The 26,230-nt window shown below is 64.7% G+C and overlaps 1 protein-coding gene across 8 annotated transcripts in view; it reads left to right on the plus strand.

Moving 5' to 3' along the window:
- The first annotated feature begins 3,418 nt into the window (after window positions 1-3,418).
- Window positions 3,419-26,230, plus strand: part of Syt7 (synaptotagmin VII) — a 42,260-nt gene continuing 19,448 nt past the window's right edge. For 3 of the 8 annotated variants that reach the window (XM_013506496.1, XM_013506497.1, XM_013506501.1), the window contains exons 1-5: window positions 3,419-3,464; window positions 17,965-18,068; window positions 21,502-21,581; window positions 24,278-24,409; window positions 25,135-25,359. In XM_013506496.1, coding sequence (XP_013361950.1) covers window positions 3,419-3,464; window positions 17,965-18,068; window positions 21,502-21,581; window positions 24,278-24,409; window positions 25,135-25,359 — 587 coding nt within the window. The remainder of the gene's footprint in view (window positions 3,465-17,964; window positions 18,069-21,501; window positions 21,582-24,277; window positions 24,410-25,134; window positions 25,360-26,230) is intronic. The other 5 variants (XM_013506499.1, XM_013506500.1, XM_013506502.1 and 2 more) reach the window with 3 other exon arrangements.

The raw sequence follows: 26,230 nt of genomic DNA on the forward strand, positions 1-26,230 counted from the left end.
TGGGCGCCGCGGAGCGGGGGCGCCGTGCAGGGCGCCCCGCCGGTCCTGGGCAGGCACGGGCGGCCTCAACTCGCTCCCGTCCTCGGGGAGGGCGCACCCCTTGGTGTGTCCTCCCAGGGAGTGGCCGGAGCTCACGGTCTGCCTGGCATCCTCCAAGCCTCAGCCCCAGCCTCTCCTCCCTCGGAAATCGCCCTGCCCTCTCCTCCGCCTGCCGCCTCTTCGCCCGAGCCCACCTGTAGGCAGGTCCCCTGCGGCGCCTGGCGCCTGCCCAGCCCACCTGGGCTGCTCCCCAGACCCCACCCGGCCGCAGGCGCTGGCACGGGGCTGTGCCTCTGGGTTGGTCCTGGTGCGGCAGCAGACACTACACCAGCACCGCTCCCAGAGGAGTCTCTGGGCTCCTGGCCGCCACCCCAGGGCACAAGGGCCAGGGGAGGAGGGCTTGAGAGCAGGGCAGGCCAGCAGGCACCGGCTCCGCGGATCTGCCCTTTCCCCTCAGGGCCAGCCGCTCCTCTCTGCAGAAGGCAGGTGCTCACCCCGTCAGTCCATCTCAGTGCCAGGCATCCGAGAACGACCCACTGGGCACACCATGGTGCCCACTCAGCACTGGGCAGGAGGGTGAGAGCCCCAGGTTCTGGGTAGCCTCGTGCCCTTCCATGAGTGTCCTCTAGGCGAGGGCTGAGGGGCACTGCCTGGGGAGCCCTGCCCAGCTCTGTCTGCACCCAGGCACCTCTCTGGCATCTCTGGAGAGTGCCAGCATCCAGAGTCTGGACCAAGGGCAGCACCGTCTGGTGCTGGCGCACCCACCCCATGCCCCCGGTCAGGCCAGAGCCCAGCTCAGGGGTGCGGGATGGAAGGAAGGGGACGCGGTGAGGACATACCCCTCCCTGCCCTGCCAGGCGGCAGCCTCCCTCTGGCTCCATTAGGCCTTGGGGCTTGGGGCCATGCCTTTGTCCCCTGTCCCCCTCCCTGTCCCTCCCACGCCTGGGCCCCATGACATCACCGCTCCTCAAGCTCCTCGGCCCTCTCCATGGAGGCCAACTTGACATGCTTGGCATCTTCTGGGCAAAGGGCCTGGACTCCAGAGCTGCCCCTGGTGGGCTGGCCCTGGACCTTTCTGTCCCCCTCCCTGAATGGCCCTCCCTGCCTGGGGTTGGGGTCTGTTGCGTCCCCTGTGCCTATGGTGAGCAGGGGCAGCTCTGAGGTTCCCCAGCCTCTGGCAGGGGCGCTGGGCTAGGTGGGGTCAGCGGAGGCTAGAGAGGCCGCGGCCAGTCTGGATGCGTGCTCTGGGGTCTCCGAGGCCAGAGACCTCAGCATGACCCCAGGGACCTGGCATCTCTGTCCACCTGCAGTGATCCCCACCCTCCTGTTCACACACTCCCCCCAGGACCTCAGGCACTGCCTCCAGCCAGGGTTCTGGCCCCCAACATCTGCCCACTCCCAGTCCCCTGCACCAGGCACCAGGTGGGAGTGAATATGCGAAGCATCTTCTGTGACTCAGGCGTCCCCCCTCTGTCCTCTGGTCCCCCGGGGCCAGAAGCCCTTATGGCCCCATTGCCTCGGCCCTCCCAGGAACACCTGCGGCCCACTCCTGTTTTCAGAAAGCTCCTGTGCCCTGTGCCCTCCTGAGCCCAGCGGGTCCAGAGGCCCTGTGGCCCCCTCCCTCTGCAGGTACCTTCCCCGACAGGTGCTGCTCCCTGCCTGCCGGGCCCTGTCCCCAGGCACACCTCCTCCTCCTCTGCTCCTCTCCTCATTCATGATGAAAGGGACTGTGCAAGGACGGGATGCGGACCTGTCCCCCGCTGCACAACACAGGCTCCTGCTCCAGCCTCCCCAGCGGCACCTGCAGCCCCCACAGCCCGCCCTCCCCTGCACTCCATCCTCGGTGCGTTGCGTTCTGAGTCCACTCTGGCCGGCCCCCTCTGTCCCTTGGATGGCCTGTCCCCAAGCCTGTCCCCAAGCTGGGCAGGACCTCACAGGCCTGCAGGGGTCAGCGTTGCAGTGGGCAGACAGGACGGCTTCAGGAAAGAGAAGGAGGAACGGGGGCGGGGGTGGTGACCTGGCTGTGAGCTCTGAGCCAGGCTAGTGAGGGGGCGGTGGTGGGGGCCCAGGGGACTGCTGGGAGGGTGGGTCCCTAGGGCTGCCCACCCAGCCCCCTGCCCTCTGTGAGCTTGTCTCTGGGGTCAGCAGGGCTCTAAGCTTTAGCCAGAGCCACCTGTTAAATGGCTGTGCCCTGTGATGGTCCTGGGAAGGGGACAGATGCCAAATGCTGGTGGGGCAGGAGCCTGGCCCAGCGGTCTCCACTTGCGAGGCACTGCCATGGCAGAGGCTGACGGCGGGGTGTGGCTGAAAGGGCGGCTGGGGTGCAGCATGGGCTCCCAGAGTCAGACTGGGCCACTGCACTGACGGTGGCTCTACTGCCCTTGCTGCCCAAGGCCGTCCCTGCTCTGCATCCTGGCTTGGTGCAGCCGGGGACTGAAGGTCACCTGGGCTCCCTGCAGGTACGGCTGGCTGCAGGGGGACCTGGAGCTGAGCAGGTCTAACATGGGCTAGAGGTGCCAGCACCCCAGACTATAGAGTTGCTGTGGAAACAGACCCTCCGTGGCCCTGGTACCTGTGTTCTGTGGCCTCCTGGGGACAGCTGGACCCATGGGCCAAGTGCTCTGAGAGGAGGACAGGAGAGGGGATGGCCCCAGGTGCTCCTCGCTGTGGGAGGGGCTGGAGCAGGCTGGATGCAGGCCAGCTGGCGACAGGTGAGGGACAGCTGGGCCGCAGAATAACAGGTGCCCGTCAGGTGAGCCCGGCCCAGCTTTGGCAGGCCTGGCCCCGGGGGACTGGCTCTGTCCAGTGCAGCCTGCCATCGCAAGCACGCCAAGCAGAGAGGTCCCATCCCCCTACTCCCACTTCACTCAGCCCATATTCTCTGGACTTCAAGTCCATATTGGATGTGATGGACAATTTTCAATAACCGCTTCCCCCAGGGAAGGAGGCCAAGCTCAGCAGGGAGGAGCTGATACAAGGACCCAGTGCCAGGCCCTGAGGGTCCCAGGTGACATGGGCAGCCTGCTGGAGCCCGCTGTGCTCCAGGGCAGTGCCCAGAGTCTGGGCTGTATGGTGCGCATGGCCTGAGAGGTCAGCATTCTCTGTCAGGCGGTCACTGGTCTGGCCAGGTGCCGGAGCAAAACTGTGCCAGGCCCAGCGTAGGTGCCCTCCTGCCTTGCCAGGGAACCCCAGCCAGTGGTGCCAAGAGAATTGTGCCAGTTCTGTGGACACCGAGGTCCCTGACCTTCCAGGCAGTGGGGCGGCCCTGCTGGGCTCTGTCCAGTTTTTGTCTGGAGGGCAGGGCTTTGGTCTCACCCAGCAAGGTCCCTGCGGGCTGGAACAGCGTCGGCAGACAGCAGGGACCTGTGGAAGGGGCTGGATGGTGCCCAGAGCCTGCGCCTGGAGTCTCGACCGGTCCTGGGAAGGTGGGCTGGGCATCGAGGTGCTGGGGCTCTGCAGACCCCACTGGGAGGCCCCAGGAGAGGCGCCGGCTGTGGGCTGGGAAGAGCCGCCTTGGAGGTTGGGGGTGGGTGCGTTCGTGTGAGTGCCCGTGTGGTGGCAGGGCGGGCAGGGCGGGGGGGCTGTGAGTGTGCGTGTCTGCGTGTGCTGTGCCAGGCGGCACTGGCCGAGGCAATCGCCTTGCTCCTCTGCGTGCCCACCGCTGTAAACACAGCTAATGAGCGCATTTGTAGCGAGCGCGCCCAGGTGCGCAGGGAGCTGTGACAGAAGGCATTGGGGAGGTTGCCCTCCCCTCTCCACCTTTGTCCCCAGCCTGGCAGGGCCTGTGTCCTCTAGGGACCCAGCCTGCCCTCTGCCACGCCCTCCCACCTGCCAGCCTGGCCCCCTCTGGGGCCTCCATCTGCAGGAGCAGGGCCTCACCTGGCTGTGAGCCTGCATGGGTGTGGGCGTGGGAGGCTCGTGGGAGCTTTGCGTGTGCAGATACAAGCGTTGCTGTGACTGTGCGTGTGTGGCTGGCTGGGTGGAGGCTGTACGTGCGTGCCTTAGTGCGTGCATGTGCGTGTGTGTGTGCGTGTGCGTGTGCGTGTGCGTGTGTGTACCCTCTTCCCCGGAGCTCTCCAAGGAGGACTGCGCTGCCTTTATAGTGACCCCAACAGTGACAAGACCTTGATGGTGCTGGCATGGGCAGGTGCTGCTGGGCCTGCTCCTTTGGGGCGGACCCTCGCTGGAGTGCAGGAGGCTGGGGTCCCTGAGGGAGGAAAGGGGGTGACCCCGTTCTGGCCATCCGACCTGCCCTCTGTGGGCTCCTGCAGTTGCTGCCTGCATCAGAGAAAGCAGAGCCTGCTGTGGAGCCACTGAGCCCCAGGAAGGAGAGGAGGGGTGCACCGGATGGGTCCTGCGATGGGCAGGGCACCCTGCCCCCAGCCAGCCCGTGTCGTGAGAGGGGAGCCTGCGTGCGACTCTGCACGAGGCGGGCGCGCAGGAGAGCTGTGTGGCTAATGTGTCCAATTAAATTACCTCAAGCCCTGCCGAGGCGGCTCTCCCGGCGGGGCTCTGGGTACAAATTGGATCCGTCTCATTACCACGGGTGGTGGCAGCGGGGACAGAGCTGCGGCCAGCGCGAGGAGCACTGTTGTGGCACACACAGCCTCTGCTTGCTGCACACCCTGCGCATCCCTGCGGGGCCGACACCAGGGCCCCTGCCCACCCCTACTGTCCCCAGCCATCGCTGGGCTGCCCTAAGCTCCCATCTTCTTCCTCCAGGAAAGGGGCTGTGCTTTGCAGGGGTCCAGGCTAAGGGATGCCCTCTTGGGTCACCCCGTTCGTCCCTTAGTAAGAGCCAGCTTCCCTGCTGCCGCCCTGGCTGGCTTTCATCGGGGCCCTGGCCTGGGCCTGCTGTTGTGAGAACTGGCAGAGGGCCCTGTGATGGCCTCAGTTTCCCCCTCTGTTCATGACTGGAGGGTGCCCAGCAGGGGCCTGGCACACAGTGAGTGGGGCACCAGTGTCCTCCTATGTGCAGTGACTGGCACGGGTGGGGCGTCCCGGAGCCCCCCCCCCAGGAGGGTGCAGCCGCCACTTCCCTGAGGCAGCATCGGGAGCCACCACCAGGACGGCAGAGGTGTCACACGCCCACCGGCACCAGGTGCAAGGGGCATGAGCCGCAGCCTCGGGACACCAGGAGGTGGGAACCGTGCTGCTGGCCCAAGGGCAGGGCTTGGGCCCAGGCTGGGGTCTGCGCTAGGCATGAGAGCTGGCTGTGCCATGACTGGGTGACGGTGGAAAATGTGAACCCTGATTTTTAAATTAAAACGATGGAGACTTTGGGAAGGTCCCGACAGAGATCGTGGCAGGGCGGAGCAGATGGAGGGTGGGAGGGTGGCCTGCCTCTGCCCACCCTCTGCAGTGTCCACCTACACAGAGGCTGTCCCCTCATGCCCCTCAGGAGGCCTGCAGCACTGTGGGGTGAGCCTGTGGGGAGTGATGGGTGGTCAGGCGCCCCAGGCATCCGACAGGCCCATCCGAGAGGGCTGTGGGCCCAGGGTGCTCCAGAGTTAGTGCTCCAAAGGCTGCTTCTGTACCCACCATCACAGTGGGCATCCAGGCTGGGCCTCTCATGCCAGCTGCCAGGCCTGAGCTCCAGGGCCCCACCAGAGCCAACCTGTCTCACGGCCATGAGGCGGCCACCTCCTCCCCGTGCCCACAGCCCCTGGCACAGGGGCCCATTCCCAGCAGGGCCTGGGTACATTTTCCCACTTCCCTGGGGGTTCATCCCAGGGCAAAAGCCCTCACACGAGGCTCTGGGGGCACGCCTGTTGGCATCTGGGTCTGTGCACTCGTGGTGTGTTCGGCCTGCTGCAGGAAGCAGGGAGGGGCCGCAGTGCCTGCCCCCCGGAGTGGGTGTGCCCCTCTGCCAGGTGGGCCTCTGTTGGGGACTGTGGGGAGGAAGCTAGCCCGGGAGGAGGGTGGCCAGGAGCAGCCGGGGGACCACGCGGAGCCTCCAGGCCCGGAGACCACCTTGTGCTCTGCACAGATCGCTCCGTTTCATCCCAGCATCTGTCCTGCAAGGGAAACACATGAGGAAACAGAGGCCGCGGGTCCTGCAGGGGCTGGGCTGGGTCAGGCTGCAGAGCAGAGGTAAGGAGTGAACCAGGCCAGGTCCTAACCACCGGGCCACGCTGCCCGGCGCCTCCCGTAGCCTACTAGGACGCTCGCCAGCCTGTCTCTCAGGCTGTCTCTCCAGGCGGCGCTGGGCATCGGCTGGCGGCGGTGCTGGACTCCTGTCCCCAGGCTCGTTCTCGGGTCCCCGGCGAGTCCAGGCTCCTCTGCCACTTCCACCCTCTTCTCCGGGCAGGTAAAGGAGTCTCTTCCAGGGCCATTCTGGGGAGAAGGGGAGCGCCCCTTGCTGCCCGCTTGGCACCTGCCAGCCCCAGGGAGCTGATGAATTGTCTCCATGCCCCCCCAACCTCCCTCCTCTCCAGCCCCCGCCTGGCTGGGGAGGTGCGAAAGGAGCGATTTCACAGCCTGTCAGCTGAGGCCTAAAAATACCCAGAACTCTGTGATGCCGGGCAGGGGGAGGAGAGAGCAGGGACCAGGGGAGTGCCGTGGAAGCTCAGCCATGGCGGCAGAGTCCCCGCTCAGGAGCGAGGGGCAGGCCCTTGTTCCCAGGTCCCCCGACAGCCCCACATCTGGCAAGGACGAAGCCGGGGTTGGCGTTCCCAGGGGCTCAGGGACACTCGGGCCTTGCTGGGGCTTGGTCTTCGCTAGGAGTTCAGACCCCAGGCACCAGGGTCTCCGCTTGGTGCCCCTCTCCCTTGCCACCCCCAGCTTGGCTGGCATCTCTGGACCGTGGGAGCCAGGCTGGGCCTGAGCCTGCTTCCTTCCTGGAGAAGGCGCCTGCTTCTGTGAGAGGGGAGGCGTGGGGAAGGCAGTGGGACGGTGCCAGCAGGTGTGTGCCGGCTGTGCCAGCCAGCAGACACCAGAGGGACTCTGAGGAGCAGGGTGTGGCAGCCGCGTCACCGCACGTGGCTCTGTGCCACCGGGCAGCGCACATGGTCCCCGCAGATGTACGGATCCTCGAGAGGGGGCTGTTGGGGCTGGGCGTCCTGGGCGCTGGAACGCTTGTGGCCGTGGGTGATCCACAAGGCTGTGCCAGATGACACTGTGAGGACACGTGGGGACCCGGGCGGGAGCAGCCCCGTCTCCTTGAGCAGGCCCAGGCCCCTGTGTACCTCCCACATGGAAATGCGACGGCTCGGTGCCCGCAGTACCTCGAGAGTAATGAAGAGTGGTAGCCAGAGCACGGGCTCTGAGCCCAAGTACTGGGGTTCGAGTCCCAGATCCCTGTGTGCTGATTTCCTGTGTGACCTTGGGCAGCCAGATGTGCAGGACCTCCTCTCCCACCCGGGAAGTAGAGACGTAGCACCGTCTCGGTCCCTTGGGAAATATCATGGGTCGATCTCTGTCACGGCATCAGCTGTCATTATTACAGGTCTGACCCCGGGGTGCTTCAGGTGGGAGCCCCAAGGCCAAGGAGGGCAAACGAGCTGCCCAGCATCACACAGTGTGTCTGGAACCCAGACTGTAGTGCCCTCAGATGGAGCTGGCTTGAGTCGAGGACACTGGTCCCGTCCCTGGGGCCACCAGGAAGCCCCATGGCACAGGGCACAGGCCTTGGCACTTGGGACTCAGCCTGCCAGAGCTGAGCTGGGATCCTGGGGGCTCAAGGGCCTCAGCACCCTCAGCTGACGCATGCTGGAGGGGCCCTTGGGGCAGTGGCCAGCACTGAAGACGTGGCCCTCGCTCACCCCTCTGTGTCCCTGTTCTTCCCACCGTGGGCCCCAGTGATGTCTGCTTTATGGGCTGCTATGGGGCCCAGTGGCAAGCTGCTTCCTGCCCTCCATAGCGTCAGCTGCCTCACGACCCCAGGACTCTCCCCCAGGGCTCTGGACGGCGAGGGCCTGACTTCCTGGCAACCACTGTCAGCCTCTATGTCTTGTTCTCCCAGCCCCGGGGAACAGCCTCAAGCCCCTGCATCTGGCTCCACGTGCACTTGCTGTGTGACCTTGATGGCCGCCCTTTCCGCACAGGGCCTCGACCCTCCCTCTGGAGTAGAGAGGCTGCACCGTACGTCCCATGGGCAGCGGATCGTGTTGCAGTGTGACCCAGGTGGCCCTGGTTGAGCCCACTGACAGGGCTGGCAGGTTGGCAGAGGGGAGGTCAGCAGCTGCCCCTGTGAGTGGCACACCTGGGGCCTGGCCGGCTGGTGGCCGCCATCGAGCTGCCCGCACCTACGGCTGCAGAGGAGGGCGCGCAGGCCTGGCTGGCTGGGCACTGACATTGGGGAGGCTCAAGGACAGTGACGTAGAGAGGGCCCTTCCTGGGGCTCTGGGCTCTGCCGCTGCAGCCGTCCTCCTCCGCTCTCCTCCCTCTGCTCCTTGGGGCTTTCCTTCAGATTGCTGCTTCCTCCCTGTCCTTCCTCTTCCTGCCCTTCCTGGGGTCTCCCGTCTCTCACTCTGCCTCTTCCTCTCCTGTAATCTCAGCAACTTTCCAGGGCACTTTCTCCCTCCCTTCCCTCTGTGGAGCGGAGATCCCTCTAACCCCTGTCTCTGGTCCCTGGGAGCCTTCCTTCCTTCTTCCCTCCCTCCTTTCCTCCCTTCCTTCCTCCTTCCTCTCTCCCTCCCTCCCTCCCTCCCTCCCTCCTTTCCTCCCTTCCTTCCTCCTTCCTCCCTCCCTCCCTTCCTGCTTCCTCCCCTCCCCATACCCCCTTGTCTCCTGATCTCTCCGGCTCCCTTGCTGCTCGTGGCCCGGTCTCTGTCCTCCTCTGCAGGGCACATCTGCTCCTTGTCCCTGGCTCTCTCCCCTTCAGAGCCCTCCCCCCCAGCACCCCCACCTCCCTTCTTCTGGTGCCTCAGGGACTCCTGGCTCCTTCAGCCTTCCTGTCCTGACAGGCCCTGGCCCAGGCAGTTTCCAGAACCCCTCCAACCCCCGCCCCTGTGAGTTGAGAAAGGGGTCAGTCCAGGGCCCAGGGACTGGCAGCCTTGCTTCCTAATTAGCAGGAGGTAATTGCCTGGAAAAAAATTTCATTTAGAATGCGACTCCAAGTTAAAGCTGAGCCAGCCGATGGGCCCTGGGGAGGTGGAGGGGGAAACAGCTGGGGTCAGGGCCTCAGGAAGTCCCTAGGAAGTGGAGACCACTGCCGACTCCCTGCCTGGCTTCCTGTCCGGGCCCTGGCCTTGGGCAGGTGGGAAGGACACCTTGGGCTGCTGGTGCCCCCACGGTCAACAAGGTTGTGCTTCACTGCTGGCTGTGTGACTCGGGGGCTGCAATTACGACTCCTTTGTGCCTTCACTTCTGCCCTGTAGGGGCCAGGGCCATCCCCCACCTTGCCCCGTGGTGTCAGGAGGTCCAGTTCAGACGTGGCTAGGACAGAACCTAGCAGGCTGTGGAGTGTGGGAGGCATTGTCTCCTTCACGTGGCCGTCAGCTGGCCTTGGGGCTGGGGAGAGAGACACCAAAGGGCAAGGTGCGAGGTCCAGGGCAGACAGCTGCTATTTCCTGTGCCCGTCTCCCTGCTCGCCCACTGCCCTCTCCTCTCTGAATATCACTGTCTTCATCTGTAGGGTGCTGGCACCAGTGCTTCCTCAGGGTGAGGGTGCTGTAAGGCTAAGTGGTCTGCAGAGCTCTCAGCCCAGCGCTTGGCATATAGTAAGTGTTCAATAAATGGTACGAGCAAGAGCCACTGTAATAAAAGGCTGCTGTCTACTCCTTGCCTGGATCCGGAGAAGCTGTGCCTTGGGGTATCCTCATTGGGTGGCTTTGTTTTGCTTTTTGCTTTTTGGAAGGAAGGGAGTGTCTCAACCCACTGAGACTCATGTCAACAGTGCCTGGAAGCAGCAAGCAGGAGTGCCTCTCACAGAGCCCTGCCTGTGGGGCAGGGAGTAGGGTGCCCTCAGGTGTAGGAAGGGCCTCGTCTGAGTGAGTGTGCAGTGTGGGGCCTCAGCTCCGGGGGAGACAGAGAACACACCTGTGTGTTCCTCTTGGTTGGGCCCTGCTCTCAGACGAAAGGTTGGAATTTGTTTAACCCGTTCCCTCGATGCCCTGACCATTCTGGCCAGCTGGGGTGAGTCTGTGCCATGACCCAGGCTGCGTGGTGCCCGTCGAGGCCGGAACGCAGCAGACAAGCTGGAGCACACGGGGCTTGGGCAGCGCTGTGGGCTCCGAGCACCAGATTGCCCAGGAGGGGTGAGGGGGTGGGGGGGGCCGGCCGGCCGCGTTCCTTCCCTGTTGTTCTGGCCTGCCCCACCGCTGGAGACCTTCTGTGCTAGGCTCGGCGCCCCGTGTCGCGCCAGCCACCAGGAGGCAGTGTGACTGCTCCCCCAGAGGGAAGAAGGGTGGCATCGTTTGCCCGATGGGGAGGCCCACTGGGGTCCTCACTGTCTGGGACAAAGGTCAGTGAGTCGCTGCCGTGTCCGGGTCAGCCAAGGTGGAACCACCGTGCGACGGTCGGGGAACGGCCTCTTTCAGCCTTTGGGCTCTACTCGCGGAGGTCCGGCCCAGGCCTGGGGTCTGGTTCAGCACTGCGGACAGGACAGCGGTGCCAGCACCGCGGACAGCGCCCCGGCTCGCAGGGCCTTAGACCTACTAACCTGTGGTGCAACGGCCCGCTGGAACATAACGTAGTGAAACAGCTTCCGCGACAGGGAACCGGGGACATCCTAAATTCCAGCGAGAAGGCTGAGGGCCAGAGAGCTGAGGGGCCGCCCAAGGTGACGTGGCTAGCGAATGTCAGAACCAGAGTTGTGGGATCCTCCTGGGTCTCCACCCTCTCCCACACCTGGGTCCCTCAGGCACCTCTCTTCTGCACCGTCTCTGGGAGCTGTTTCTCATTGTGTCGCATTCTCAAGAATCCTTGAGCTGGCAAAGATTAAGCACACTCCCCTCCCCCACCAAAACCCGGCCCAGGATTTGAGTCCCCGATGGACAGACAGTTCCATGGCTCTCTGGCCTTCCGGGCTCCGAGCTCAGGAGTGGGGGGAGCCCAAGCAGCACAGAACAGGTGCCCCTGTCCCCAAGGAAGCCTGTGGCCTGGGGACACAGAGTTGAGTCATCTGATGAGGAGCTCTACACTGCTGAGATCCTCCCGAGGAATGCAGCTCAGCATCCCGACCCCAGCTTCTTTGCAGCCGTGTATTATTAATAACAATAAGATGCTGATTTAGGCCAAGGCACAACTATGCATTATTCATAGGAGTAACTGGTGGTCAAGGCCCGCACTTAATCACCACCAGTCCCAATCCTGCCTCCTGCCTCCTCTTCAAACTCTTGCCGGAGGCCCCCCTCCGTCCCCGCTCCTCCTCTCTTGGGCCCCTGCTGCTGTGATGGACGGGATCATTTTCACGGCTGCCCAGGCAGCTCATGAGCATTGGGCTCAAGGTGGGTAGGAGGGCAGCAGGTTCCAGGCTGACTGTTGGCCAGGTGCCTGTCAGCTCCGGCTCCCCACTCCGAGCTGACACCTGGCCCCATCCGTCCTGCATGGCTTTGACCCTGGTGACTTCCGGGCTCAGCAGCTCTCTGGGGTCTGCAGATGGCTCTGTCTCCCCGCACCCCTCTTTTGAAACTGAAGACTGAAGCTGGCAGCACCGCGGGTGACTGGCTGGCGTAGGAGGGCGACAGGCAGGAAAGACCCTAGCACCTCTATTAAATGTGGTGATGGACGTGGAATCTCGCTGAAACATGCAGCACTCTGCAGACCGTTCTGCGGGGTACGAATGTGAGCCATCACCCCAGGCTGAGCTCTGCTGGCCGAGGGGACGGGGCAGGGAAGGTGTGAACGGGGCTGCGTCACTCGCCAGACCCAAGACTTCGCTTCCCAAGGACAAGCTGCAGTGCTCGTGGGTCTCGACATGTCCCTGTCCGATTTCTTCCTGGAACAGCTCGTGGGCGTCCGGATGATCTTTCACTGGCTGTTTACTCACTTGCATTTCCTCTGAATTCTAAGCCGTCTGCAGCCCGCCGGCCTGCGCGGCCCCTGCCAGCACGCTGTCCTGCTCACTCACACATTATCTGTTATTCCATTCCAGGGCGAGGAAGCCTGCTGGGGCTAAACCCCCCTTTTCAGCTACTTGCGACTTTCCAAAGCAGTTCCTCGGGCCTCCTCTTTTGCCAGCTGTGTTCCTGCCCTGGGCGAGGCTGGAGGGGTTGTGGGCGCCTCAGCTGCCTTCCGAAGAACAGACAGAGAGAAGTTCCCAGGGCACAGAGAGGGCTGAGTCCCTCCCCTCCTGCCTCCTCCCCCTGCCTATCTTATTTTCCTTTCCTCCCTGCGAGGAAGGCATTGCCCGCTTCCTGGGTGGCGGGAAGGGGCTTCAGAGTGGAGAGATGACGAGCAGCTTTGCCTGGCTGTCTGGGCTTCGGGGTTTGGCCCTGTGGCTCTTGGTGCCTCCTTCTGCACCCCACCTCTTGCTGGCTTTCTACTGCATGTTGGGTTGTGGGGAGGAAGGGAGAAGTCTGGGCACTGAGAATGCCCCCCCCCCGTAATCGCCAGGGGTTGTAAATGCCCTCCCACCTTCCCCCTCTTCCACCTGCTCCATGAGCCCGCGGCAGCACTTCCTGTGCAAACCTGCGAGGCCGGCTCCCCTGCCCGCTGCTCCCCCCGACGAGTCATCCTGGGGGCTGGGAGGTTCTGCCATCAGTGCAGAAGTGGGCGGGAGGTGCTGTGGAGGCAGCCCAACAGTGCTCAACTCTCCAGAGCCTCACCGGAGACCGCGCCCTGGGCACGTCGAGGCCCCCTCCTGCTCCCGGCGCTGAGCTCCAGCCCCCAACTTACTCTGGGGGCTGAGCCGTCGTCTGCAGAGGGTGCCACTGCCGGGTCAGCAGAGGAAGGAGCCCAGCACACACGTATCAGAGGGCTCTCGGGATCCCCAGAGTTCTTGGGGCCCTTTGGGCCTGGCTGCCCTTTATACAGTGTTTGCTTGTCCCCTTCTTCCTGTCCTGTTCTCAGCATTGCCTATTTCAAGGTGAAGCTCTTGTCCCTGTGGTGGACAAGAGGCCAAGCCCAGGGTGTGGGTCTCTCAGGCCACCGTACCTTGTTTCTGCTGTGTGTGGCTCGGAAAGCGTAGAACCCTTTCTGCTGCCCTCACTGTCCAATGGGAGTGAGAGATTTATGTCCAGAGGGGCACTGAGGCCTGTGCATGCGGTTCGGTACTGGGTGCATCAGTTACTGCGACTGAAGGCCCTTGTCAAGGAGCGCAGTGTGCTGAGAGGGGTGCCCCCCACAGGCCCTCTAGGAGCGGGGACATGGGGTGCGGGTGGGGGCTTGGGGAACCGAGTTGTGGCAAGGCTGGACATGGGGAGCATGTGTGTCACATGTGTGTGTCTGGGGAAAGCCTGCATGCAGATTCCCAGTGTGCCCCGCAGCCTACAGGTGGGGACAGCTCTGTGCTCAAGCAAAGTGACCCACGTTTATTCGGGCCTGGAGGGGGTGGAGTCTGCTTCGAGTCCTCATCACTGGGGAAGGCTTCCTGGAGGAGGGCTGCTCTGAGGCCTTGAGTCCTTCCCTGCGTTTGTTTAGCAGTTCCACATCCAGCCTTTCAGGTCTCCTTCCGGCCGCAGAGACATGGGGTCGGGGGTCTGCCTCCTGGGCTGGGAAGGACAGAGACAGCTCGGCGCTAACCCCGAATGGTGAACTGTCGCTGCTCCTGCGGAGAATTGGGGCGCGTGGCCCAAGGACACCTGTCACTTCCTGCCAGGTGCCTTGGAGACGGAGTAGACAGGAAGTCAGCTGGGCAGAGGCACGGCTCACACCAGGCCTCCTGCGGGGGACAGCGTTGGTCTGTCTGGCGGGAAGGAGGGCTGAGGACCACGTTCTGAGGTTGGCACGGCGCTGGGCGCTGAGGGAGGCCCTGAGTCGCGTGGGAAGGGACAGGCTCCTGTGCAGTCAGCGCTGCAGGCCTCAGTTTCTGCCGTGGGGTGGGGCGGCAGCATCCCCAGTCCTGAAGAGGGTGCGGGTGGACCTCAGGTGCGGGGCCTGCCCCACAGCGAGTCTTCAGTGCACGTTCACTGCACTGGCAGACGAGGCCCGCCTTGCCAGGCCTAGACCCGCTCGGGCCTGGCCTGGGCCCTGTGCCTGAGCCAGGAGAGCCGGGCCTGAACTCACAGCATCTGCTGCACTGCCCCGCTTCGCCTCAGAAGGACAGGCAGCACTGGACAGGGACAGCGGTGTGCAGGGGGAGTTGCAGGCCGACGAGGAGCGTGAACACCCAGACCTCGTGATGGGGAGGGACAGAGCTCTGCCACAGCCGTGGTGCGTGTGCATGAGTGTGCATGGTGTCCATGCCAGTGTGCATCCTCGGCTTGTGTGCATGCGTGAACTGCGGTGTCTGTGGCCTGTCTTTTCCTCCCCCACCCCTCCTGTCCCCCCTGGGCAGCTGGCACACCAGCCCTCAGAAGTCTGTTCCCTCTCTTGCGGCTCCCCAGGGCGCCCTGCAGCCAGCAGCCCTGTTTGATCCCGTTCATCCATAAATCATGGCTTGCTGAGGAGATGAGAAGGAGCCGGCAGTGGGGCAGAGCCCTGGTGAGGACCTGGCGGGTCTGTGGCTCCCGCCAAGGCCCAGTGGCTTCTCATGTGGCTGCACGGACCCCAGAGCCCCGCCCTCCGTGCCCCAGGTGCTCACTGATGCTCCATGGGCCCAGCGGGTCCTGGGCCGGGGTGCCACTGACCCCTGACCCCCACATCTTGGAGGGACTCTGGACAGCACCCAGTGCAGCACTCAGTCAGAGCTCCCGAGCGGCAGTCTGTGCCCCAGATTCGAGCGCAGAGCGCATGGCGCGGCGCAGTGAGCAGAGCTGGCGCTCTTGGCCTGCTTATCCCACACCAGGCGCTGTGCGGAGCACGTCATATGTGCTAATTCCCGTAAGCCGCACTCGAGTCCTGTGGGAGCTGTGCTGTTCTTAGCCCCCCTGTGCAGAAGGGGAAACCGAGGCCTGCACAGACTCGGGGTCAGAGCTTGGCAGAATCTGAGCCCAGGCAGTCAAGCCCAGAGCCCTGGTGCGTAATTACTGCACCCTAGGAGACGGACGTGTGCGGATGTGGAGGCAGGAGAAGTGAATCCCACCAGGCAGGTAGGAAGGGCTTCCCGGAGGTGGCATTTTCCTGTGAGCCTGCAGAAGTCAAAAGCATGTCTGGCAAAGTTGCGCCGGGAAAGGGGGAGCCTCCGGGACTTGTCTCGGACGCCTTCCCGGCTCCTCTCTTCCATCTTGTTTGGGTGACAAATGAGGTAACATATGCAAGCCTACACATTCAACACATATTCACCGAGGGACTCTGTGTCAGACGCAAGCTCATGGAGGATGCTGAAGCGGCACGGCGGACCTGCCTCGTCTCCATGGGCCTGAATGTGGCACACAGCAGGTGCTTAATATGGGGACGCCCTCCTCCCACAGGCCCGGGATGCTTCTTCTTTCCTCCTTGCAGTGAGCATTTATGGAGCACCTGCTGCATGCCAGGCTCTGTCCTCAAGGCTGGGCACAGTGGGGAAGAGGCCTGCTGAGAGGACCCCGAGTGGAGGGTGCATCCTGGGCTTTACCCTGAGGTCTTGGGGGCACCGTGCTCCAAAGTGAAGGCTGCGCCCCTGGACTCGGTGGGAGCTCAGATCTGACTGGGGCACCTGCATGTCTGGTGGGCAAGGGCGGGTCAGCTGTCCCACCTGATTGGCTGGTGCACCCTGCAGAGGGACGGCAGCATGCCCGACCTCACATCTCACTCCCGGGGCAGCCCTGGCCTGGACCCCTGGGCCCACCCTGCCCACTGCTGACCGCCCCTCCTCCAGGCCTCCCAATACCCTCTGTCTGCCCTTGTCTTCAGCTCCTGGGGCCTGGGCTGTCTCCTCTGCCCAAGGATAGGCGGTGGAGCCTGGCGCTATCAAAGGCTGCCTCAGCCTGCAATATTTCCTTTCCCCAAATGTTAATATGCTGAGAATAAGGGGACTTGAAACCATGTGTGTCATTTGAGCGAGCGATAGCAGAGCCAGGAGGCTTCGCCTGGAGAAGACTCGAAGGGGACACGGAGCTGTTGACAGGGATGTGGAGGCCTGTCAGGCAGCTGCCCGCTCCCACAGCTCCAGCTTGAGGGCAGGCTCAGCCACGGGGGAGTTCTCGGGAGGCAGGTGCCACCCACCAGGCCCACCCAGCAGACCCAGCCCCATCCAGGGCTACGCATTCCTGCACGACCTGACACGTGACCTGTGTGTCCCTTAGCCACAGCGACCCTGTGCTCAGGACGGCTCCCTTTGGCTGGCAGGTGTGCGCACGCTGCACCCTGGGCGGGACATCGTGGAGGGCGCGTGGCCCAAGGATACCTGTCACTTCCATTCCTATCAAGGCGATGTGCAGTGGCAGGCGCTCGCCTCAGCCCGAGCTGCTGGAGGGAGGGAGAAGGCCGAGGGGGCTGAGTCGGCTTCCTGGAAGACAGGACAGGCACTCATGGACGGAGGCGGCGGGAGACCCTGGGTCACCGTTACAGACATTGCGGTCCAGCTTCCCTTAGCAGCACATCCCTGCTCTGAATGGACTTCTCCACACAAGTCTAAAGGGGACAGGGGAACCGGGCTGAGGCGGATGTAGCGCCCCAGCGCCCAGACAGTCCAGGAACCGCAGGGCTCCAGAGAGCACACTTTGAGCACACCAGCCGTGCCCCTCTGTGGTAGGAGTGGTGAAGGCGGAGCATGGACCCTGAACCCTGGCTGCCCACTCACTGATGGCCTGACTGTCAGCATGGTGCCTGATCTCTCGGCCTGGGTTTCCCCACCTGTAAAACTGAGGACAGCCCCTAATGCTTATTAAGGTTGTTTCAGTGAGGACTGAGTTGTCCGTGCGCGTGGGGCACCTGCACGTCTGGTGGGCGGGTCAGCTGTCCCACCGATGGCGGCCCTGGTGCCCACGGCTGATGTGCAGGGCCTGAGGTTGATCAGGAGCTGGGCACAGGGGCTCCCTGGGGTGCTGACGGGGTGGCAGGGCACCCTGGGCCCTGAGAGCCCTGACTGCCACCAACCCTTCTCCATGAGAGACCCGGAGGAGGCAGGAAGGCAGAGCTATAGTCGAAGGAGCTGGGAAGGGCCGACCCTGTCAAGTCTTAATCACCACACTCGCAGGCACCCAGCAGCCCACGCAGGCCCCGCTGTAAATAAACCACATCTCCCTGACTCAGGACGCTGACTTTCACCACGCAAGTGTGATCTGCCCGCTCCAGCGAACCCCTTAGGTGCGCTGGTCGTGTTCCAGCGACCTGTGGCCGGCCTCATCTGTGTTTACAGAGCAGAAGGCGAGCACTGCGTTGCCGGTCCACAGCTGGGAGGAGGTGGGGCTTGGGTGGAAACGTGCGTTTTCCTCCTGGGCAGGTTTTGGCTGTCAGAATGGAACCGGATGAGGAGCCCAGGAGCACAGGGTGGCCCGGGCTGAGGCTGTGGGCGCCAGTGGCAGTGGCGCTCTGGGCCAGAGGTGGAGCGGGCAGGGGAAGGTAAGCTGACAAGGGTCAGCGACCGGAGAACCCCTTCCTCTCCACCTGTGGCTGGCAACAGACTCGTTGCCCAGGTGGGCGTCGGCACTCAGGACTCAGAGTGTGTGTGGAGGGCGGGATGGGAAGGGAGGAAGGCCCTGCCCAAGGCTGGGTCCTTGCAGGGGTTCTGAAAACCAGCTGAAAGGTTCTGAAAACGCAGCTGAAAGGCACCTGCGGCCTCTGAAATTGTGGTGTCAGGTTTGGAGGACGGCACAGAGAGACTGAAAGAGAAGCCAGGTCTCCCATTTTACAGACCAGGAAACTGAGGCAAGGCGGGGAGGGGCTCCCAAGCTTGCGCCTCCAAGGCAGAGCTGGGGGCACGCGCAGGGCTCGGCGGAGCTGAGGCTGTTCTGGGAGTCCACGAGGAGGGAGCGGTGGGCCCTGGACCCTGAGGTCTGACCTGTGTGTCCCCCTCCCCAGGGGCGCCCACCCGCGATGTCCTGCTGGTGTCCGCCATCATCACCGTCAGCCTTAGCGTCACAGTCGTCCTCTGCGGCCTCTGCCACTGGTGTCAGCGCAAACTGGTGAGATCCTGGGGCCCCTGGGGGCGGGGCCCGGGCCCGCAGCCCCTCCCCACGCAGCTGTCCTGCGCGCGCAGTCGAGCAGACGCGCGTGGGAGCCCTACCACACGCATGCCCCACGTTTGCCTGCGTCTGGGTCCCATGCATCTCCTGTCACTCCCTGAGCCACACACCTGAGGACTCGCACGCCCGCCGCTGCGCGCGCGCCCCACTCCGTATCAGCACCGCAGACACACACGCAAAGACTGAGAATCGGCCCCGGGACCCGCCCCTCCTGCGGCGGGCGTGGCTGCCCGGGCTCCCAGCCAATAAGGAGGCGCCGCCCGCCTTCTCTCCCCAGATGGGCGTGGCTGAGCTTGGCCTCGCGGCCAATGAGGAGGCGCCGCCCGCCCCACCCTCGCCGCCCGCACATTCATCCTGAAGCTCCGGTTTGTACAAGCACAAACGACTGCTTTTCATTTTTAACGAGGGCTGGGGAATTAACGAGCAGGATAGGCCATCAATAAGTAACGAGGCTGTCAGGAGGGGCATTAGTCACCCGAGGCTGCGGGAAGGGGCAGCGGGCTGAGCTGCCAGCCCCGCAGCCAGCCCTCGCCTGTCCTGTGGGGAATTGGGGGCCGAGGGCGCAGGGCCTTTCCCCTGGCCGGGTCGAGAGGGGTCCCTAGCAGCCCTGCGAGGGCGCAGGTGCCACCTCTGGGAAGCCATTGTCTTCCTGCCGGCCGGAGGGCCTACAGGACAGAGGGCAGGGCTGCAACCAAGGGACGGGGTGGCCGGGACTCCAAGCCCCACTGCTGTGGGGTCTTTTGGGGGACCTTTGGGGAGGACCTCAGCGGCTCATCAGCCAGCAGACTCCTTCTGGAAGCCATCTGAGGAAGCGCAGCGTGCCCCTGCAGCTGGCTGCTGGAGGAGCCAGAGAGGCCGGTCATAGCCACTGGGAGTGCGAGTGAGTGTGCAGGAGCGTGCGTGTGTGGGTGTGACTGCCCATCCCCCTTGCAGGTGTGTGGGCCCAGGCTGGCTGCCCTGCACTGACCTGGGTCCCTGGGTCTGCCTCCGTCTGTTTCAAGACTGGCAGAGGTTGAGTGTGCCCATACAGCAGAGTCTGTCTGTCCGTCTGTCTGTGAAGGCAAGGAGAAGGCTGTGCACTGCTGGTGACTGTGTGTGTGTGCTGAGTGTGTCGATTAAGGGCAGCATATGTGTCTGTGCATACTGGACACCTCACAGCTAACCTGTGTGTCTGTGTGTGTGTCTGTGTGTGTGTCTGTGTGTGTGTATGTATGTGCAGGCACACCTTCCAGGATCAGGGTGGACTGCCCCTACCTGGCCCCGCTCATCTCCAGCAAGGACAGAGCTTAGGGGCGAGGTACAGAGACAGCAGCTTTTGTAACCAGCGCAGGCAGTGCCTTGGGCAGCTGAGATGCCTCGCAGCAGCCCCTGGCCCAGTCCCAGCAGCCCGGGCCCCCAGCTGGAGCCCTCTAAGGGCCTGGCCAGCCTGCCCCTCTTGGCTTGCTCGGGGTGGAACATTACTTGGCCTGCCCCTGGACCCCTACCCTGTGGGTTCCAGATGTCAGGAGCTTTTTGTCCATGCTGTCCCCTTGCTGTGGAAGGGGCTTTCAAAGGCTGCCCTCCCAGCAGACGCTGGGCTCCACGTGCCTTCCCGTCCCCTCACAGCAGTAGTGTGATGTACCAACAGCCCAGATCCTGTCTCCAAACTGCAGTCACTTTCTTCCTGTCCACTGGCTTGTCCAGATCAGCCTGGCCACCTCTTCCTGGGGAGTGGGGTGCGGTGTGGGGTCCTCCATAGCCACGTAAGGGGTCCTGGAGTGGCTGGGTTCCAGCTCCTGCCACAGAGTGACAGTCACAGCCACAGGAAGAGTTTCCAAGCTGTGGAAGGAAGAGGGGCAAGCAGAAGCTTCCAGGATGCCTTGGGGAGCAGGGTCACTGTCCCCAGCCCTGCCTGACCTTGGGGCAGGGGCAGCTAACCTCCTTAGAGCAGAGGGAACTGGGGCAACAGAGATGCCCTCAGTGCCGCCCTGCCCCTCACTGCAGGATGCCCAAGAGTACTGGGGGCTGGGCTGCCACCTGGGGGGCCTGCCAGAGACTGTCCTGGCCACCACGAGGTGGCCCAGCCCTGGTGTTCCCAGTTGGCACAGGGAACCGTTTGGGATTTGAACTTGTGGGTGATGATGGGGACCAGAGATGGCTGTGGGTCCAGAATGTCTGCATTCTAATTCCAAGGCTCAGCTGCAGGCAGTGACCAGCCCCGGGGGTGGGACATGGAAGGGGCGCTTGCTACTGAACATCTGGGGAGGCTCCTGGTGGGTACCAGGTCCCGGCCCAGATGCAGAGAGCACACGGCTCTGCCCCCCTTTTGAGGCAGGGCTCTGTCCCAGGGCGTGGGAGCCAGCGTAAGCGAGCTCGGAAATAACCGCATCTGGGGAGAGGCCCTCACCCTCTGGGTTCACCTGGTGGCACCGCACTCTCAGGGAGGAGGAGGACAGGACGGAGGGCAGGGGCGTGGGAGGGCACACAGGCGCTGTGGAGCCTGCTGGGGACTCCCGCAGCCACAGCGGTACAGCTGGCAGGGGCCGCCGGCACGTGGCCTGGGCAGCCCATTTGGCTTTAGGGAGGATGAAGTAATAGACTGTTGTGGCTGCACTGCAGGGGAGTCAGCACACGCGCGCGTGTGTGTCACCCCGCTCTGCCAGGCAGGGTGGGCAGTACCCGCTGTCAGCCACCCTTGCACAGCGCTCTGCCCACAGCTACCCAGGCCCGGCCAAGGCCCGTGGGTGCGCGTGAGGACGCCGTGCAGCCAGGAATGTTAATGGGCCCGGCTGGGCTCCAGCTAAATTTAGAAACCCAAAGCGGGAAGGTGAACCGTGCTCACCTTCCAGCCACAGCGCCTGTACTCCAGCCCCTCCCAACATCCCCCACACCGGGGTGGGGGTCGGCATCTGAGGCCGGGCTTGTCTCCCACCCCAGGCCAGGGTCTCCCCAGCCTGGGGCTCAAGGGCACCCAGGGAGGCTGGGACAGGGCCGGACACAGCCCCAGGCAGGAGGAGGAACCTGGCCTGCCCCTGCCTCCACGGCCTGCGTCATTGGTCACTGCCAGCCCTGCCCCACAGGAGGCCGCCCCCACCATCTGGGGGCGGTGACGTGGCCGATGTGACGTGACCAGGCGCCCGAGAGCCGTCTGTCCGTGGCAGAGGGAACTGTGTCTGGGCACCAGGCCAGAGGCTGGGGAGACAGCAGACAGGCTGTGCCTGGTACCTGGGGCCTGATACCTGTCGTGAGTGGCAGGTGGGTCCTCGAGCCAGCTGGGCCTGGCCCCCTGCAGCAGTGACACCCCCCCACCTGGCCTCTGGGCCTCACTGTCTCCTCCCTTCCCCTGGAGCCCCTGTTCTGGGAACCCCGGCAGTGACCCATGCTGTCTCCACAGGGCAAACGCTACAAGAACTCCTTGGAGACCGTGGGCACGCCGGACTCGGGGCGTGGGCGCAGCGAGAAGAAGGCCATCAAGTAGGTGTAAGCTGCCGATTTGGGGGCACACAGCAGCCCAGGTGGGAGGAGCCCTCCTGCCCCCGCCTCCTCGGGCCTAACCATACGCACATCCACTCAGCCCCCTCATCTGAGTCCACAGTGTGTGCACCCCCCACGCTGCAGCACCTTGGGGGCCCCCAGGGCCCTCTTTCCTGCCCATGCCCTCTAGATCAGCACCTCACTGCTGCCCACGACCTGCCTCAGCCCTAGTTGCTGTCCTTTGCCCCGTCCTCAGATCACACACTGTCCCTGGCCCCCGAGGCAACCCCTGGGGCCCCCAGGAACCTCTCCAGCCCCTGCGTCTGGGCTAGGAAGCCCCTCCTCATGGATCCAGGTTCTGAGGCCCAGAAGGAGACTGAGAGCTAACCCTGTGCTGGGCTTCTCCGCCCCGTCTCCCTGCCCCTGGCTTCCGTGCTGAACCCTGAGAGCCAGCTTCCACCCACCTGCCTGTCCCTCTGTGCGCAGGCAGGTCCACTGTCCCACGCTGGCCACCTCGGCCAGCACCCCACTGAGTTTCACCAGAGACCCCAGGGGACCCCCGTGGCCACCTGGCTCTGGGATGAGGCTTTTTCTGGGGGATTCCGTGGCCACTGCCCAGGGCACAGCCCCAGCCTGCTGACCCCCCGCCACTCTCCTCTGCCCCTTCCTGCCACTACCCCTGCCCTGGGCATCTCCCCCCACCGACCCGAGGGCTCCCTCCTGCCCCTCTTCCGCCCATGCCTCCTCCACCTGCTGGGAGCTTTGGTCTGTGTCCAGGGCTGGGTGAGGATGGGGAGCCAGCGAGGCGGTGTGGGTGGAGGCCTCAGGGAGCCTCTGAAGCTGGTCTGGCCGCCTGCTCTCCCAGCGTTCAAAGCAGAGAGCCGGGCCTCCCGGGCTGGAGCCCGAGGAGCACAGGCCTGGCTTTTTGGAGGCTGAGGGGCCACAGGAGTGGAGCTGTGGGCCAGGGCAGGGCTCTGTCTGCCGGGGGCCAGGAGAGTGGGGGCCAGGGCCGCAGGGCAGTCAGCAGCGTTGCCAGGCCGGGACCAGTACCCACAGGAGTTCTTAAGACCAAGGGAGGACACTGCACAGTTTAGCGGGCGTCAGACACACCCCCGCCCCAGGAAAGTAGCCCCTCAGCTGGCTGGGTCAGCCAGGGCTCCTCGGCCGCACTGCGGCAGTGCTGCCCACGCTGCGCCCCTCAAGCACACGGCGCCTAGTGCCGCTCGGGCTGCAGGGCCAGCAGGCCTGGGCTGCGCTGCGACACCGAGAGTCCCTGGCACGTCCAGGGCTCCGATGAGTGCCGCAGTAGAAACCCCTTCCCCACTTTTTAATGAGGGTCCTGTCTTCTAGTGCACAGTTTGGACAGGGTGGGAGCCCACAGGGGTCTTCTGACCGCGCTGGGTGGCCTGGGCCTCCACTGGGGCCATCCCCTGGGAACCAGGGGCCAAGGGGGCTCTGTCGAGAAAGGCTCTTTGCCCTGGGCCCGTCCTGCCTCCCCACCCAGCCACACCCGAGCTGGACACTTCAGGGTGTGCTTTGAACCCTCCGGGAGGCCCCACATCCCCTTTCCCTGGGGCTGGGCAGCAGCTCCCCCTCCCCGCCTCCCTCTCCGTTGCTTCCAAGTCCAAGGTTGAGAAGCAGCGTCAAGGTTGAACTGTGGTGGGCACAGGCCTCCCGAGGTCGTGTTTCCGGGCCCAAGGGGTGCCCCACACAGTGCCACCCCCAGCAGTGCCCACCTTGGCCCACACCAGGCCCGGCCCTCAGTCTTTGCAGCTCTGCACGGCTGCCTCCGCACTGGCCCTCTGGCCTGGGAGCAGCTGTGTCCTCCTGGGGCCCCTAACCCTACTCTTTGGGGCCCTAGGAGCCTCCACACCAGCAGTGATACCGCCCCTGGACCCTGTGCCTGGGCACCCAGCCTCTGGCCACCACCCTGCCGGGAAGTCCCCGTGCTCCACAGTCCAGCATGCCGCTCTTTGGTGACCAGCCACAGGCCAGGGATGGCAGGTGGGGGAGGGTCAGAGTGTAGGGGCTGCCGGCCACAGGCCACATGCCCTGCCCAGGGAAGGTTCCACAGCAAAGGACCCCGCTGACCCTGTTGCCCTCCTGGAGACAGGCCTGGGCTCGCCGCTCCTCTGGGGCCTGAGTGACGCTTGTAGAGTGCTCCACCCCAGGCCCCCAGGGTGGAGGGGACAGAGGATGCCAGGGACACCCCCAGGACATGGGAGGACAAGGGTAGGCAGGGCGCTGGGGCCGCCTCCGGTGGCTCTGTGGAAGGACAATCTTCTCCTCTGACAGGTGGGGACCCTGAGGCCGCCCGGATCCATCTACTTCCCAGCTTCCCCCGTTCCCCCACCCCACGGCCTCAGCCGTCTGTGGTCCGCGCCCAGCCTGCTGTCCTTCCTCCCATCACCTCACCGCTCTCTCTCCCTCCAGCTCCCCAGGCGTGAGGCTTCCGTGGCCACCTGTCGCTTCCTTCGTGTGCGCTTGGATGAGTGTGTGTGCCCGCCCACGTGTGTGTGGACATGCGCGTGTGTGTGCGTGTGCGCACACGTGTGCCCGGTGCCCGGCGGCCTCTCTTCCTCCCACAGGAGCCGGCCCTCCAGGCCCCGCCCGTGCCCCGGCCCCTCAGCCCGCAGGACTGGCCGCGGTTTCTTCTTGTATCTCCTGTCTTCTCCCCTCTCTCTCTGCCCCTCCAGCGACCTAGACAGAGACTTTTGGAATAACAATGACAGCACAGTGCAGCAGAAATGGAGCTCCTACCCTCCCAAGGAGTTTATTCTAAACATTTCACCCTACGCCCCTTATGGCGACCCACGACTGTCCCTCAAGTGAGTGACTTTGCCTGGTTTCACCCTCTGTCCAGTCTCCGCGCACGCCCCCGGCCCACTCCTGCCCGCTGCCCCGTGCCCCCCCCATGGGCAGGCCGCCATGGAGACGAGCAACCCCCTCTGCCTGCGCACAGGCGCGGCCCGCCCCGGCAGCAGACGGGTTGCCCGTTGGGTCCCCACCGTGTGGCTGCTTCCTCCCCGCGCGCTGCTGCTGCTGCTGCTGCTGCCGTGGCTGCTGCTGGTGGTGGTGGTGGTCGGTGTGTGGCGGTGTGGCGGTGGCGGTGGCGGTGAGGGTCTCTGACTAACACGGCTTTCTCTTTCTCCCTGCCTGGGGCCTCCTGGCCTGGACAGCCCGCTCTTCCTCCGTCGTTAACCCTTCGTTGTCCCGTGGGATGGAGGAGGCGGCTGCCCTCCCCCACCCCCGCCGCCCGGCCGGCGGTGGGGAGGGGCCCCTCCGCTGTCGTGGTGCGTTGCTCTCGACCCCAGCCCAGCCCTCTCTCCTCGCAGGCTCTGTTAGCCCAGCCGGTGCTGATGTCTCTCTCTCTCTCTGTCTGTCCCTTGTCCGTCTGGTCTGTCTCCTCCTCTCACTGTCTCTCTCTTCCTTTTATCTGTCGTTGTCTCTCCTCCTCGCCCACCCCCGTGCCCCCGCTGTGGCCTGCCCTCTCTCGCCACCGCCACGCCACCCCTGTGCCCGCCGGGCCGGCTGCCTCGTGCACGCCCCCCAGTGGCACCCTCCTGTCGGGCGCCAAAGTGGCTGCCGCAGCGGGGCTGGCAGTGGAGCGGGAAGGCCGGCTAGGGGAGAAACCGGCGCCAGCGCCGCCACCAGGAGAGGACGCCTTGAGAAGCGGCGGGGCTGCCCCCAGCGAGCCGGGCAGCGGCGGCAAGGCGGGGAGAGGCCGCTGGCGGATGGTGCAGAGCCACCTGGCCGCGGGGAAGCTCAACTTGTCCAAGTGAGTGATGGCGCCCGTGGCTGCCGGAGGAGCGGGGAGTTCAGGCCGCCCACCAGGGTGGGCAGCGGGACCTGCACGCCTGCTGCTTCCCCAAGGCGCCGTCCTCGGCCCCGGCCCATTCCACCCCTTCACGAGACCTGTCATCGTCCGCCATCCGGCACAGCCCACCAACCATAGTGTTGCATCCCAGCCTCTGGCGGCCGCCCATCAGCCACCACCTCCTCGCGGCGCCTGGGCCACCCCGTCCTCGGGCTCATCCCCAGGGGCAGCAGGCCAGGCTGGCCGCACGCCCACCCGCACCCTCCAGTGTCAGCCTGTGCCTGCCACTCATCGGCACCAGCAGCAGGCTCTAGACCAGCCTGGGCGCCCACTGTGGGCCCGGGCTGACTGCACCGCTTGTCCTGTCTTGCTTGGGCCACGACACTGTCTGTTGCCGGGCTGCACCCATGAGCGGCCACCAGGCTGCCCCCATCCACTTCATCTCAGCCTTCCACGACCACCTTGGCCTTGGTCAGCGAGCTGTCCCTCGGCCAGGTGCTGGGGTTGAGGGTCTGGGAGGCCGGCCATAGTGCACCGGCCGGCTTCTCCTTCCCGATGGTAGAGGGGGGCCCAGACACCGCCCAGGAGCCGTTCCTCTCTGATGGCCCCTCAGACGATGGCCCATCTTGAGTGATGGGGGTGGAGCTAGCCCTGCTCTCTGCAGATGACACTTCCCCCTCCCGCCCCACGGGCAGCCCGTTCTCCTCTTGGCCCACAGAAGTCTCAGTCCCGGGGTGGCGCCTTCAGGTCCTCAGCCCTGTGATGGTGACCTTGCCCTGCACTGGGACATAGGCTCCATTTCCTGATCTGCCCCTGCCTCCCTTGTAGCTGC

Source organism: Chinchilla lanigera, unplaced genomic scaffold, assembly GCF_000276665.1.
Source record: "Chinchilla lanigera isolate Chin_1 unplaced genomic scaffold, ChiLan1.0 scaffold00110, whole genome shotgun sequence".
Taxonomy (NCBI): Eukaryota; Metazoa; Chordata; class Mammalia; order Rodentia; family Chinchillidae; genus Chinchilla; species Chinchilla lanigera.